Source organism: Hipposideros armiger, unplaced genomic scaffold, assembly GCF_001890085.2.
Source record: "Hipposideros armiger isolate ML-2016 unplaced genomic scaffold, ASM189008v1 scaffold_64, whole genome shotgun sequence".
NCBI lineage: Eukaryota > Metazoa > Chordata > Mammalia > Chiroptera > Hipposideridae > Hipposideros > Hipposideros armiger.
In genome coordinates, this window is record NW_017731414.1 from 1,822,014 (window position 1) to 1,836,413 (window position 14,400).

General features: G+C 55.2%; 1 protein-coding gene across 1 annotated transcript in view; it reads right to left on the reverse strand.

Moving 5' to 3' along the window:
* Window positions 1-954: 954 nt before the first annotated feature.
* Window positions 955-14,400, reverse strand: part of ELL (elongation factor for RNA polymerase II) — a 59,291-nt gene continuing 45,845 nt past the window's right edge. Inside the window, exons 6-12 of the mRNA XM_019641975.1 lie at window positions 13,425-13,549; window positions 9,542-9,638; window positions 7,726-8,200; window positions 5,096-5,162; window positions 4,664-4,835; window positions 3,611-3,655; window positions 955-3,005 (exon numbers count right to left, since the gene is read on the reverse strand). Coding sequence (XP_019497520.1) covers window positions 2,889-3,005; window positions 3,611-3,655; window positions 4,664-4,835; window positions 5,096-5,162; window positions 7,726-8,200; window positions 9,542-9,638; window positions 13,425-13,549 — 1,098 coding nt within the window. The 3' untranslated portion in view covers window positions 955-2,888. The remainder of the gene's footprint in view (window positions 3,006-3,610; window positions 3,656-4,663; window positions 4,836-5,095; window positions 5,163-7,725; window positions 8,201-9,541; window positions 9,639-13,424; window positions 13,550-14,400) is intronic.

A 14,400-nucleotide genomic window follows, 5' to 3' on the forward strand; every position in this document is an offset into this window, starting at 1 on the left:
AGGTGGGTGGGCAGGCGAGGCTAAGGAGTGATAAGACAGGAGAAGGCAGGTGTCAGCCTGGACCCTGGTATGCGGGCACAGCAATGTTATCCCATTACAACTTGGTGACCAGGCCAGCAGGGAGTAGGGTACACTCTGCCCTGCTAGACCCATGTGACCTTGCCTCCCGCACCCCTCAGATTCTTGGGCTGCCTCAGAACTCAAACCAAGGCTGTTGGCCTGGGGGACCGCCAGGGAAGCTGAGGCCCACAGCCCTGACCCCTGAACTCTGTTAATCCTGGTCTTACTGTTTATCTATTTTTCCCTCCCCAAATAAACGCACACCCCCACCATGTCCTTGGAGGCCAGGACCTTTGCCTTTGTCTCCTCACCTGGAACATGGGACAAGGATGGCATCCTGGGCCTGTGGGGCTCCACTGGGCCTCAGCATCCTTGTTCCCATCGGGGGCACAGGGGGCACCCCAGCATGCTGGTCTAGGAGGAAGGAACAATAGTTACCACTGTTTTCATCAGTCACAGCTCATTTCCCCAAATAAGGTGCTCCCCTTACCCCAAGTGGCACGGCTGGAGGCCCAGGGACATCTCTGCTTGGCTCAGCCCACCCTATCCATAAGGTGGTGAGGGCATTGCGGGGGATATTTCCCTGCTCACACATCCACTGTGGCTCCCCATGGCCCCCACCTTCCCGATCTCTTTGCAGTTTCCTACCTGTGACCAGGCAGTCTTGGCTTCCTGCCCTGGCACCTGCAGGGCTCACCGCCTCAGTCAGGTCAGCCTCCACCGGCCAGCCTCATTCCTAGGCAGCAGCTTGGGCAGGCTGCCGAGGTTGCCTTTTCTGCCTGGTCCCAGGCCCTGCTCATCACCATGGCCTGACCTTGGCCCACCCCACACAGTGGACCAGGGCCCCCAGGCTGTGACAGACACACACGCACCCACGCAGCCTGGGCTGCTAGATTCGATTCAGTGAAATTTATTGTAGGTTGAAAAAATCAGCATTCATCTGTTTAGTGTACAAAAAGGACACTAGATCTTTTAAGAAAATATTAGGAAACTGAGGACGCAGATGCCTTTCAATTGTAACATTTTGGCAAAAGTGAAAAGTTCTTGTAAACACCAACTCCATGGCTCAAAATAGTTTTTCTCCACAGTACAATATTAAAAGGAAAAAGGAAATAAAAAACAGTATCAATAAGTTAAGACCATATTTAATCAGCTAGAACTTTTGTCCATCAACCCCCAAAGCACAAAACTTTTCTTAGCTTCATAATTCCTTAAAAGGTGGGGAAAAAAACAAAAAACAAAAAACAAAAAGGAAATTCAACTGAGAGTCCCTTGAACTGATTCCCAGGGCAGAGGGCTGGGGTCTCCTTAAACAAGCCCATGTCACCAGTCTGCCTGTCCACATACACAGCTGTCTGCACAACTCGGGCCTGGAGTCTGCTCAGCTCTTCACCCACTGTCCCAAAGGAAAAACAACACAACAGCTAGTGAAACATGAAGGATGAGCTTCCTTGGTGCTCGGGCACCCAGGGGACTGCGGAAGAGACTGTGGGGTGGGCACAAGGCAGGCATTCACGAGGGGCTTATTCTTTGGGAAGCCATCAGGAGACGCCCCATGGCTTAGACACACAGACCACAGAAGTGTCTGTGAGACTGCCGCTCTTCCTGTGGGACTGTGGGTCACAGCCATACCCAACCCCACTGAATGTGGCCCTGAATCTGAGCACCCACCTCAGACCCCACCACATCGCAGCGCGCGCGCGCGCGCACACACACACACACACACACACACACACACACACACACACACACACAGAGCTCCCTGACGCTCTGGGATACACTATACTAGGCACAGTGACTAAGCAGCAATTGGGGTGTTCATGCAGCCCATGCCACCAGAGTAGGTGGACCAGGCGCCTTTTCTGAGCTCACTCTTGGGGGAGGGGCCTGACCCCACCAAACCCCAGACCCTCCCTGAGTGCAAACCCCGAGGTGGCTCTGCTAAGATGACCCCAGGACCCACAAGGGGATTGAGGGACGGAGTGAGATTTTAACAGTATGACATGAAAAGCAGCAGCAAAGTGGAAATTGAGAACATGGAATAAAGTTCAGCACTGTTGTTGCAGAGTGAGCTTGTAGCACAGAGAACCCCAGTGCTCCCAACAGCTGAGGGACTGAAATAGTGGGCAGGCCGGGGGCTCCAGCAGCTGCTCTGGGGGCCGGCCAGCTGGAGTTCTCAAAATAGACCTGGGAGGTCCAGCCGTCCTGCACACTCCCTTAAAGAAAGCCCACCCTTGCTTGGGTCTGGAGGGCCTGGCTGGGCGCTTGGCCAGAGCCCAGCATGGGAAACGTGACCAAGGCTGGTCCCCCACTCAAACTTTCCGATGGCATCTGTAATACTGCAGAAAGGACACAGGGCAGAGTCTAGACCCCGGGTGTCCAAGGAGGGAGGCACAGGTTTAGAAAAAAGATGCTTTCTCTTTCATACAAAAATAGACTCAAGTCTCATGAGCAGTAGCTAAAAGTGGCTGTCTTTGTATAAAACTAGAAAAGGCAGGCAGGCTGGCCAAGTCTTCTGGCGAGAGGAAACTGAAGACCCTGGGCTGTGGTCGGCGAGTTGGGCTTCTTGGGAAGCCTGTTCTGGGTGGGGGCTACTCAGGAGGTACAGGGGCTGGGAGTAGGACACCCCGCTTGGAACTGTGACCTATGGTTTCCAGGTCTGCAGGAGCTCCCCTGAAAGCCGGCATTGCTGGCTCAGATGAAGTTGTCTTCCTTGTGTTTATTTTGTTAAATAAATCTTTTTCCCATTTTTAGCTTCCCCCCACCCTCAGCTCCCCAGCCAGAAGGGTCAGTCCAGGGAGGAGGACCTCTTGTCTTTCAACGTGAAGCTAGGGCCAAGCCTGCAGCTGCCGCTGGTCATACTCGGCGATGAGCCTCTTGATGTGGGCCAGCTTGCTGTGCAGGTACTCACAGCGGTGCTTCTCTTGGCTGTAGTTGGTGTTGGTCTGCAACAGAACAGCGGGGTGAGCCACATCTTACAGCCATTGGCATCCTGAAGTGTGGTTGGAATGGGCGCTGCCCTATGTGGAAACGCCAGCCTACTGGCTCCCTCAGGCTCCCACTGCCCCTGCTTACAGGCCAGTACCCACCAGGCAATGACACGGACCCCTTCTCTACCTTAGGCCAGAGCCCTTGGCTAGTGTCCCTCCCAAGCCCCAACGCTGGGTAACAGGGTTGTGGCCAGGTTAAGGGTCAGAGGCGAGATCGGAATGAAGCCTCCAGGCTGGGCTGGGGCCTGGCTCACAGGGAAGCACCTAGCACACACATGGTGAATTCACAGCTAGTGGCCTTCAGGAACTAGAACTGCCATTGCCCTGACCAGGCATCAGCCAGGGGCCACCTCACAGGATACCTTCAGGTACCCTAGGAGAGAGCCCAGAGCTCATGAGGCTGGGTGTCCCTGCTAGACTAGCAGCTGAAGCTGGGAACTTCATTTCTCCTCTCCTTGACTTCGGGCCATGCATCACCATGCAATGAAAAAGCTGGCGGGTACTGGGGTGCCCAGAGAAGGGCTGCTCCCCACTGCCCCCACAGCTGAATAGAGACTCACCTTTTTGATTTTGCGATATTCCTGCAAAATCTGCCCACGAGTAGTCTGGAGAAAAAAAAAGAAAGAAAACAATGCCTCAACCTGTGGGAAGCTCCAAGTGTGTGTGTGGCTCCCTGATAACCTCTGACCTGCACATCATCACTGGCCTGGGGACAACAGCCTGCAGGCCTAGCTCCCCTGAGGGGAGCTGACTAAAGTCCAGCGGAAGAGCAGCAGGCTGGGGTGGAGGTTGCGGGGAGGAAGCTGGACCAGGGGGCGAGGTTCAGGGGCCCAACCTCGGGGACAAGACAGCACAGTGGGAAGGAGCAAAGAGCGGGCAGACGGCCTCCTTCCCTCGTGCTTCAGCTGGCCTGTCCACTGTTCAAGGCTAAGCGCTGAGGCCCCTGACCACTTGGGGGTATAGGGAATGCTGGGGTGTCTACATGGGGACAGAGAGGAGGGAGGATGAGGATGCCCTAGGGGCTCGTCTGTCCCAGATTCTCAGAACCCCCATCACTCCTCCAATCATGATCCGTCTCGTCTGGAAACCAAGGTGGCTTCCACCTGGGAAGACAGACCCTGACCTCCAATTAATTAGGGCTGGCCCTGCAGCCAGGTGACCAACTCAGAAAGATGGCTCGAGGGGGAGGTGGGGGTCCAGGGCTGGTGACCAAAGCCATCCCTTTGCAGGGAGCTCCCACATGGGGGCTTAGAGAGCCTGTGTGGCCTAAGCAAGAGGACAAGGTACTGCTGGTATGGGTGGAGGTACCACAGGGACCCTCCATTCCCTCCCACCTCCCACTGCGGTTCTGATAGCAGATAGGCAGACAGGCCATGGGGTACAGTGTGGCCTGGCCCTGCCCCTCTTGGCCAAGGGCTGAGGTGTCCCTTGTGATATGGGGAGTAGAGGACCAGTAAGGAGCAGCCACCTGCCACACCGTGAGAGGGCGAAATACTGTTGCAGTCCCTCCTCACCAGGGAGGGTAGGGGCTAGGTTTGGAGGCCTTGGGCTTGGCTGGACTGTGGATAAACAGGCCTGTCCCCCCAGGGTGGGGTGCGGGCAGGGGGCCCCACCTCGTATTCCTCGGAGCCCTGGGAGAGTTGCCGGAGCTGGGCGTCCAGCTGCGTGAAGCGCCGTGTGATCTGCTCGATGCGGGCGTGCAGGTCACGGTACTCACTATACTCGGCGTTGAAGTCGTTCTTGTAGCTCTGCCGCTGCTCCGAGGAGGAGATGGCGGCATATTTTCTGGAGATGGGAGAGAGGCCTGCGGGGCTCAGGGGCCGCTGTGGAGAGGCTGGAGTGCCTATGGCTGCACGGCTGGCCCCACCCAGCGAGGCCCTGACCTGAGTAGAAGCCTGGCCTAGAACAGGCTGGGTGGCTGGAACTGGCACACAGGGACTCGGAGTTGGTGCTCCTGCTGACTGTAGTGCAGGGTGGGGAGGAGGGCGATGAGGGGGGGGGAGTGTAAAGCCCTAGGAGAGGAAGGGCCTCAAGGAAGTACTCACAGCAAGTAGTCAGGCGTCTCCGAGGTTGACGTGGGGACACTTGAGCTGTTGCAGGTCCCGTTTAAACCTACAAAGAGCAAATGAGATCTGCAAAAGGTTCACGCTTTGTTGTCTGAAGGACATGGAGGAACAGCAGAGGGGCTGTGAGGGACAGCCCAGCACCATCAAGGGGCTCTGCTAGACACAGGGGAATCGAGGCCTTTCCATGATGTGTGCGTTCTGTGTCTGCGAACCACAGCCCCTTAAATGCACAACACCCTGATGGTGCCGCAGACACGTGTTCAGCAGGCAACTGAAAGGACAGGTTCATCTCAGATCCAAAGTCTGGACAACTCGACCATCCAGAGGCTTTGCTGCATCTGCTGATTGCATATCAAGGGCCACTACGCTGAAAACAAGTGACCCATGGCCAACCGAGTCCCTGGAGTGCTTGGTTTTGGGCCTTGAAGGACAAAGATAGCCTTGGGGGAGCCTCACAACTGCCCACACCTCTCTGCTGATGGAGTTGGTCTGAGCTCCACTTGATGCTCCCACTTTTCCCAGCAGATGAGGAACTTCAGAACCTGCAGGGCAGCCCCAGAACAGGGCTGGGCTGGAGTCTCGAAGGCACACACCTCAGGCTGTCCTTGTGGTGGGGCTCAAGGACATGGGACAAAGGCCTGCCCAGACCGTAGTCAGCTGAAACTATAATCTAGCGTATCTACCTCTCCCCACCAGCTTTTTCCAGATAGCTTTTCCCAATATAGAAGGGGTTTTATCACTTTGTAGCATATCCTCAGTGAGAGCAGCCTCCAGCCCATCACCAGTTTGCCAAGCCCTCTTGTGATTTCATACTTAGGGTACAAGGCTGCCCTCTGTTGTGGGTTCCCACCAGAGGATAGAGCACATCCCAACCCGCACCTGGGGGTGTCGTCTTTAATGAGGCTGTGGTCTCCCTCGGCGAAAGCCCGATGGACATGTGAGGGTTTAGTCCATGCTTCCATGACCCATGCCTGGTGCAAGCTGGGCCTCCTGGAATGTTATGCCTTGAGGCTCAGGGTCAGATCGACCTAGCACTCAAGACATCTTTGGGGTCTGGCCTGTGGCAAACCTCTGAGGCCCCTAGCTCCTGCTGGAGAACTATTTGTGTGCAGCCATCACTTGGCCTCCTCTGCACCAGCTGAGGTGGTTCCTGCTATGGGGTCTCAGCCTCGTAGGCAATACCCCCAAGGTTGCTTCTCTCCCCCCGACCTCCGTCTGTCTCCTTCACAGCCCCCATCACCCCACTAGCTTCTCCTGTGCCTCGCAGGGGCAGGGGGGTGAGGGGATGCGTCTGTGAGCTCATGCTGCAGGTCACCTTGGCCTGAGGACTGGGGACAAGCTGCATGGCTGACTCACACCAGGCAGGATTTGAGCCCCATGCATGTATGGGGTCAGTTTGAGCTGCATCTTCCTGTCTCCAGTGTTCCTCCTTCCCAGGGCCCTGCCAGAGGCACAGGGTCTCACTTCTACGATTTGGGACAGAACGTGCTGCCCAGCCAGGCTGCTCAAAGCCTATCTTCTCGGGCAATACAGGATCAGAGGGGCACTCAGGGATCCAGGCCACCTTCTCCCTGTCTGCCCACTCAGACGCTAGGAGGCCCAGTGGTGTGGCAGGGCTGCAAGGAACCCAGAGGACTGATCCAATTGTATCTGCCAGGACTTGTCTTCCAGCCAGATAAGGGGCTGGTGCAGCCTTTCTGGAGGGCAGTTGAAGAACTCCTTAAAAAGCCTTAAGGAGATAGTTCTGTTCTCCCAGAAATGACCCCTACTCTGGACTCTGCCTGGGGAAATGATTCCAGAGTGACAGCAGGAGACAAGACTGGGACTGTGTGCACGTGGTAGATGAGGCTGTGATTTTGTTGCTACATGCTGATCAAGTTAACAGCCACACAGGGTGCTCAGCTCAGGTGCCTGGGGCTGTGAACTCAGAGTGGCCCAGGCTCTGGGGGTGATGACCCCTACCCTACCACCAGCCCAGCCTGTCCACATGCCTCCCCAGTGCCTCCGGGCCCCACAGAGATTATCCTGCTCAGCACACGGCCCTGGCTGGCCTTACACCTCTCATCCTGCTGCTGATCTCTCAACTTCCAGTTCCCCCACCCACTGTATGACCTCGTTCTGGCCCTTACCACCCCCTGTCCTAGGAACAGCCTTCCTAACCCTTTCTCCACAGGCTCCTCAAGTCATACAAAGCCCATGGCAGTGCAGGTGCTGCCCCTCTCCTTCCAGGCCATCCCCACAGCCTTCCCTGAGCCCAGCTGGTCCTGGCCTCACCCTGCCCCCTCTCAGTATCTGTGCCTGGAACTCATTCCTCTCTGCATGCATCGCCCCTCTCGTGAGTCTCAGCTCAGTCAGACCTGTGTCTCTAGCCCCCAGTGCTGGCCTGGCTCACAAAGGACTACAGGAGGCTCCAGGGCTGAGGCTGCCGGGCATTCACTGATGCCCGGTATGAGAACACAGGGTGCAGAGGGGCTGAATGCACAGGGCATGCCAACATGGGGGCACATGGGGCAGTGTGGCCCCCTTGGCATGATGTGGAGCCGGGGCTCAGGCTCCCAGGAGCGCCCTCCTGCAGAGCGCCTGCCCCAGGCCTGCCTCTCAGCACCTACCCGGGGCGACCGGTGGGGCTCCAAGAGAGCCAGGAATGAGGTCTGTCGGCCCAGCCCGATGCCTGTCCCCAGCTGCCTTCTCTTTATCCTTGTGCTTCTTGGACTTCTTCTTGGACTTGCTGCGAGATGAACCACTGTGAGGCCTGCTGGTCTGGGCACAGTCCATCAGTAGGGGCAGGTTGAGGCACGCAGCAGGGGCTGGGGTGGCCACTTCCCCATGCTCGCAGTCCTGGCCACTGTGGCCCAAGTCATTGCTGACGTCAGCCAGAGGGTCATATGCCCTCGGGGGCTCCAGCCGTGGGGGCAGGTGGGTGTCCGTGCCAGCCAGGGGGCCTGGGGTGGATAGTAGGGCCTCGCGGCTGTGAGGTGCACTCAGCTTTCCATTGATGGTAGGCTGAGATCTCTGGGTGAAGTGCGATATCCTGGGTTTCTTGTTGGCTAGGGGGTCAATGAAATCAGGAGGCTGAGGCCGTTTCTGTGAAGGAAGGGAGACTATTTTAGAGGGGAGCCTGTGTCTGGAGTTGCTGGTGTCCCCTGGGGAGTGACACAGCAGCAACAGGCTGACCTGAGGAGAGCACGCAGGCAGCCCAAGCCCAGAGGAAAACCAGCACCCAAACGCAAGGCCCACTCCTGCCACATGGGGACGTCCACACACCAGCCAGGCCCTTGGCACCCACCCCAAGGATACTTGCAGAAGGAAGGGTGGCCAGGTCATGAGCAGACAGGCTCAACCACCTCTGGGGAATGGTCTGAAACGTTGCTGTGCTCAATATCTTTCCCAGATGATAGGAACGGTGACAGAGCCAAGTCTGAGGGATACTGGAAAGCCCCACAGGCTGGGACCCATCACCCCAGACCCCTGACTACTTGGATCTCATGGCAGCCCTGCGACATGGTCTAAGTCTTATCCCCATTTCACAGGTGATTAGACTGAGGTGTGTGAGGCAAACCCAGATCATAGGAGGGGAGCCAGCACTGGACCAGGTAGCCCTGACCCAAGGAAGCGGCTAAAGAGAGAAAGGTGGCCGACAGCAGGCCCAGGACCAGGGAGCAGCAGTAGGGTGTGGGTGAAATAAGGCCCCACAGTTGGGGGTCTGTATGGACCCAGCCTTTCCACAAGAAGGCTTCTGGGCTATGGATGTGGGTTGGGTGTTCCAGGCTGGAGGAAGAGGAGGAGATGAGGGGAGGGAAGGTGAGGAAGGAGGAGGAAGAGGGCAGAAGGAGGGGGGAAGAAGTAGAGGGGGGAGGGTAAAGAGGTGGAGGAGGAAGAGAAGGAGGAGGGGGTAGGAAGAGGGAGGGGAGGGGCCCAGTTGTGTCACAGCACCAACGTGGGTGGGGAGATAACTTTTACCAAAAAGCTTAAGCAATGGTGAGGGGGGCACAGCCGAAGACCACCCTAGCCAGAGCCAAGTGAGCTCCCCCTACCCTAGTGCCCTTTCTGACTGACTAAAATAGCAGCGGCCACCACTCATGGGGCCCCTCTGGGCACCGTCCTATTCTGCAGCCAGCACACTGGATTTACGGAATCCTCACCGAAAGTCCTGAGAGGCAGCAGAGGTTCAGGGCAGCCTAGTGTCTGCCATCCCTTGGCCACACCACCCACAGGTGTCCAAGGGAAGTGCACCCAGGCCCTGGGCCCAGGCCCCCAGCCTGGGGGAAGCCAGGCAGCTGCTCACTAGTTGAGGAAAACATCCCAGCCCTGAGCCAAGAGCCCAAAAAGGTCCCTAAGCACCAAGGTTGGATCAGGCTCACTGGCTCAGGGTGAGAACCCCCCTCCCTTTTCTCCTCCTCCAGCACCTCCACCCACTGCTCCTACCTGTGGGGGCAAGGCCGAACTCCCGTGCTCGCCTGGAGGGCTGGCTGCAGCAGGGTCTCCAAGGAGGCTACCTGTGCTCTGTGGCTGGCACAACTTCCTGCAAAGGAGAAGCAGGGTAGGTGGGGGCTTGCAGCAGTACCCCCCGGGGTGCATCCAGAACCACCTGTCTCTGCATTGACACCACACTGTCCCACCCTTGCCCAGTGATTCAGGGAAGGGCCACCGCCCCACTGAACCAGAGAGGGCGAGCATGTTGGGTACATCAGGACTGGCAGGTAGAGTGGCCAGAGCGCATCCCACCCTAGGTTCATTTACAGCTGCCCTGCGGTCTCAGTCTCACTGCCCCAAGGATTACCCCACTCAGTATCCTGTGCCCTAGGAAGGGTGAGTTGACCACTCACTCATTATTATGGAGACCAGGGAACCACATAAAACTGACCAAACATTCAAGGTCTGTACTGTGTCCCAGTGGCAGCTGGGCACTGGCCCCTCAACTGTTCATCCTAATAATGACACACTGCAGAAACTTTATAGAGAATTTAGAAGAGAATTGAGATGCCCTGCTCTGTGACAGGAAGGCCTCCGGATTCAGCACTCGCTTTCCTAGGAACCCCAGCCACAGAACCTCCTTGTGGATGGCAGGGGCAGCCACTGGCCCCCCTGGACCTGAGCAAAACAGTGCAGCCAGGGATGAGGGGAGAGAGACAACCCAATGCCTGATGGGCAAACAGAGGCCCTGACAGCGACTCTGGTGTTGTGTGTGGTGCCGAGGGCCCTCCACGGCCTGCAGGGAGGCTGAGATCCAGGGGCTCAGGGGCTATGTCTACGCTGCTCCAGCCAGAGACGAGCAAGCCTGACTCCCTGGCTAATGGCTACATTCCAGACCACTGCTGCTGTCCTCTGCACATGGGCCAAAATGCAAAGAGAGCCAAAGGAAAGGTACCCAAAACATGCAGGCATTCCCTAGGGCAACACGGTCCCCATGGCCAAGGGAGGCCAGGTTTCCTGTCCATTCACAGAGAAGCCACCAGAACTCTGGTTAAAGACGAAAAACAAAGAACAGGGGTTTCCATTCACTCTCTTTCAAGCCCCCATTAAAATGGCATGAAGAGGAAAGGGAACAAGAGAGAGACATTTAACACTAAAGCAGAAGTACAGGTGGTGACTTTCCTATAGGATCCAAGAAAACCGAATCCCAAGCCCCAGAACCCCGTGGCCTGGGGGTCAGAGCCTCAGGAACCTCAAAGGAGGGGTTCCCGCCGAGCTGTCCCCGAGCAGCCTTGCAAGGCTGCTCGGGGTCCTGGTCTGCTGCAGAGCCCACACCTGGATGACAGCAGGGACAGACATATAGCCTTGGGAGAAGAGGAAACAGAGGGGCCCTCCTGAGGAAGCCTGAGCCGCCCAGAGGAAAGGCCTGAGGAGGGTGGTAGATGGGGCTTCCAGGCAACACATGTCAGGCTCCAAACCAGGCAGAAAAATGCATTTGAAAGGAAAGAGAGACTATAAGGGGATGAAAACTTTAACTCAACAACAAAATGACCAGTTTTAATATCTTCAAAAAAGACAAAGCACTTGAATAGATATGTCTCCAAAGAAGATACACAAATGGCCAAGATCCACATGAGAAGGTGCAACAACATCCACCAGGGAACCGCAAATCAAAACTATAATGAGATACTCCTTCATACCTACTAGGATGGCTAGATTAAAAAAATCGGAAAATAAGCGTTGGCGAGGATGTGGAGAAATTGGAACCGTTGTGCACTGCTGGTGCGAATGTAAAATCGTGCAGTCACTGAGGAAGTTTGGTGGTTTTTCAAAGTTAGACAGGATTACCAAATGGCTCGGCAATTCCACGCCTCAGTATGCGTTTGAGAGAACTGAAAAAATCCACATCCAACAAATCCTTGGACACAAATGTTCACGGCAGCAGTAGTCACAATCGCCAAGAGGTAGAAACAACCCAGGTGTTCTCACATAAACAAAACGTGGTCCATCCACACAATAGAATATTACTGACTATAAAAAGGAATGAAGTACTGACACACTACAATCTAGATGACCCTTGAAAACATTACATGGAGTCAAAGAAGCCAGACACAAAAGGCTACATGGTGTATGATCCCATTTATGTGAAATGTCTGGATGGGCAAATCCACAGACTGAAAGCTGAGTAGTGGCTGCCAGGGGCTGGGGGAGGGCAAAGGGGGAGTGACTTCTAATGAGGACAGAGTCTCCTTTGGGGTGAAGGAAATGTTCTGGAATTAGATAGAGGTGATGGTTGCATAACACTGTGAGTGTACTAAATACCACTGAATTGTTCACTTTAAATGGGTGACTTGTGCTAAATGAATTGTATCTCAATAAAGCTATCATTTTTAAAAAGTATCCTTAAATTTAAAATGGCATCACTCCCATAGAATAAGAACATCATGCTAAAAATATATAACAGAAAGGACTCTTGGGAACTAGAAATGGTGGCCAAAAAAAGACGGGATGAAAGATGCCAAAGAAATTTCCCAAAAGTAGGAAAAAAAAATGGAGAAAAGACAACAGGGGAGACAATGGGAAGGGTCTAGGAACACAGTGCTGCAGTAGCAGATGGATGGAAAGACAGAGATGGGGTGAGTTTTCAGGCTGCGAGGGCCACGGCGCCTGTTCTAGATCACCTGCCAGGGTGTCCATGTGGATGTGCACAGGGGCGTGTGGAGAACCTCTGAGCACTGTTTCCTACCCACCACACACACGCACACACTCGTGGGCAAACCCGTACATGGCTACTCTTTCTTGGCCATACCCCTTCCTGGGAGCTCAGTGAGGCTAAAGTCCTGGGGTCTGAGAACTCAGGCATCTGGTGAGAGGCTCTGAAGGAAGGAAGGATGGGAGCACCCTCACTGTGCCCCTTGAGTCCCCCTCGCCACCTCAAAGCACTTGGGCGGAGGGTAATCAACCATTTCAACACTGGGCCTTTTGCCAAAAATTGTGTGATGAATGAAAACACCTTTCCGGAGGTGATAATGACAACCTGACATGTTTAGCTGGGGCAACAGAAGACCCCCAGAGAGGGAGCATGGGATAGGGTGTCTTTTCTGCAGAGACCGTCTCCTCTCAGCTTCCCAACACCCAGAGGCCTAGAACAGCCAAAGCAGAGACCTCAGGCCTGGTGGCTTGGGGATAAGTGTCCACTAGGGCTGAGGAGGAACTTGGGGTTCACCCAGAGTGGCTCCAACTCAGCTCTGCTTTCCAGATGCAATTACTGCTTTAAACAGCTGAACTTAAAAAACAAAACCAAACCCTGATAAAGAGCTCCAAGTCCGAGAAATCACGTTAAGGACTAGTTAGTGATGGCTGGTTCCTAGGCCAGGCATCAATGGAGAAGCATTACTGGCCAAGCCAGGAAGCTTACACAGTCCTCTCAGAGTCCCCTAGGCGGCTCCTGACCTCTGGTCCCAATTAACCCCAGAGGGAATGCATTTAATTAACACTACTGAGCCATGTTGATGGGGAGCTTTGTTTTGCTTTCACTCCTTCCCTTTCTTGAAGGAACCATTCTAAGAAGGAGGCTCTGGCAGCAGAAGTCCTTGGGGACATGCAAGTTCTGGGCAGACGCTTTGGAAAGGGGAGGGTCAGTGGAAACAGTCTGGGTGGACTGAGGCCTCTGCCCGGCACTCTGGTGTTCGCAATAGTGATGCACACCCTCCAACCCATGCAAGGGTGGCTGGCCTTTCTCCTGACAGGAGGCGGACGTAGTGGGGAAGATGGTCAGGGAGTCCCCATGGACCTTTCCACCCTGCTCTCAGCCTGGAGGCCTTTGGGATCAAGCAAGGCCAACCCAGCATCCTGGGGATGAGATCTGCCCCGAGCCCAGGGGAGGCAGTCTTACCGGACGAGCATGCGCTTTAGCAGCTGCTGGTCCCCCTCCGAATAGCCAGGCCAGTCCTTCTGCACATCCTTGTACACACAGTCCTTCAGCGTGCATGTGCCATCCTTGGCATTCATATTGGCCACCTGCAACAAAGAGCTAGCGTCGCCTTGTGGGAAGCAGAAGAGAGAGGAGACATGGAGGAAGACCGACAGACCTAAAAGGGAAGAGGACAGTACCCCATGCCCAGTTCCCCTGCACCAGATCCAGACACACACATCTTACAGTTGCACTGGGTCAGACTGGCTCCCAAAAGGGGGGCTGACATCTATGAACTCATTACCAGCCTCCCCCCGCCCCCGCTATGGACTGAATGTGTGTCCTCCCCAAAAATTCATGTTAAATCTTAACTCCCAACATGATAGTATTTGGAGGTGAGGCCTTTGGGAGGTGATTAGGTCATGAGACTGTAGCCCTCATGAATGGGGTTAGTCTCCTCATAAAAGAGGCTCCAGAGAGCTCCCTTGCCTCTCCCACCATGTGACGACACAATGAGAAGATGTTGCCTGTGAATCAGGAAGGGGGCCCTCCTCATCAGCCACCCAATCTGTTGACACCTTGATCTTGCTTGGACTTTCAGACTCCAGAACTGTTGAGAATGTCTGTTGTTTGAGCTGCCCAGTCCCATAGGATTCTGTTACAGCAGCCCGACAGACACCCTCTCTTGGATTTGCAGCTCCTGAAGCAGAGTAGGCCAAGGTTGGGGGCAACTCCAGAGGCCACACTGTGCCCCATGCACCAGCCAGCTCTTCTCCATTGGTTAACAGAGGTTGAGCTGGTCTCCAAGACAGTTTGCAAAGATGGATTTAAAACATCGCATTAAGGGTGTTTGAAGTTGTGAAGACCACTGCCCAGAAGCGGGCACTTCCAGGAGTGTCCTGCTGGGCACCCTGGTATCCTGCACATGCATGTGCAGCTGTGTGTTGCTGTTTTTTCC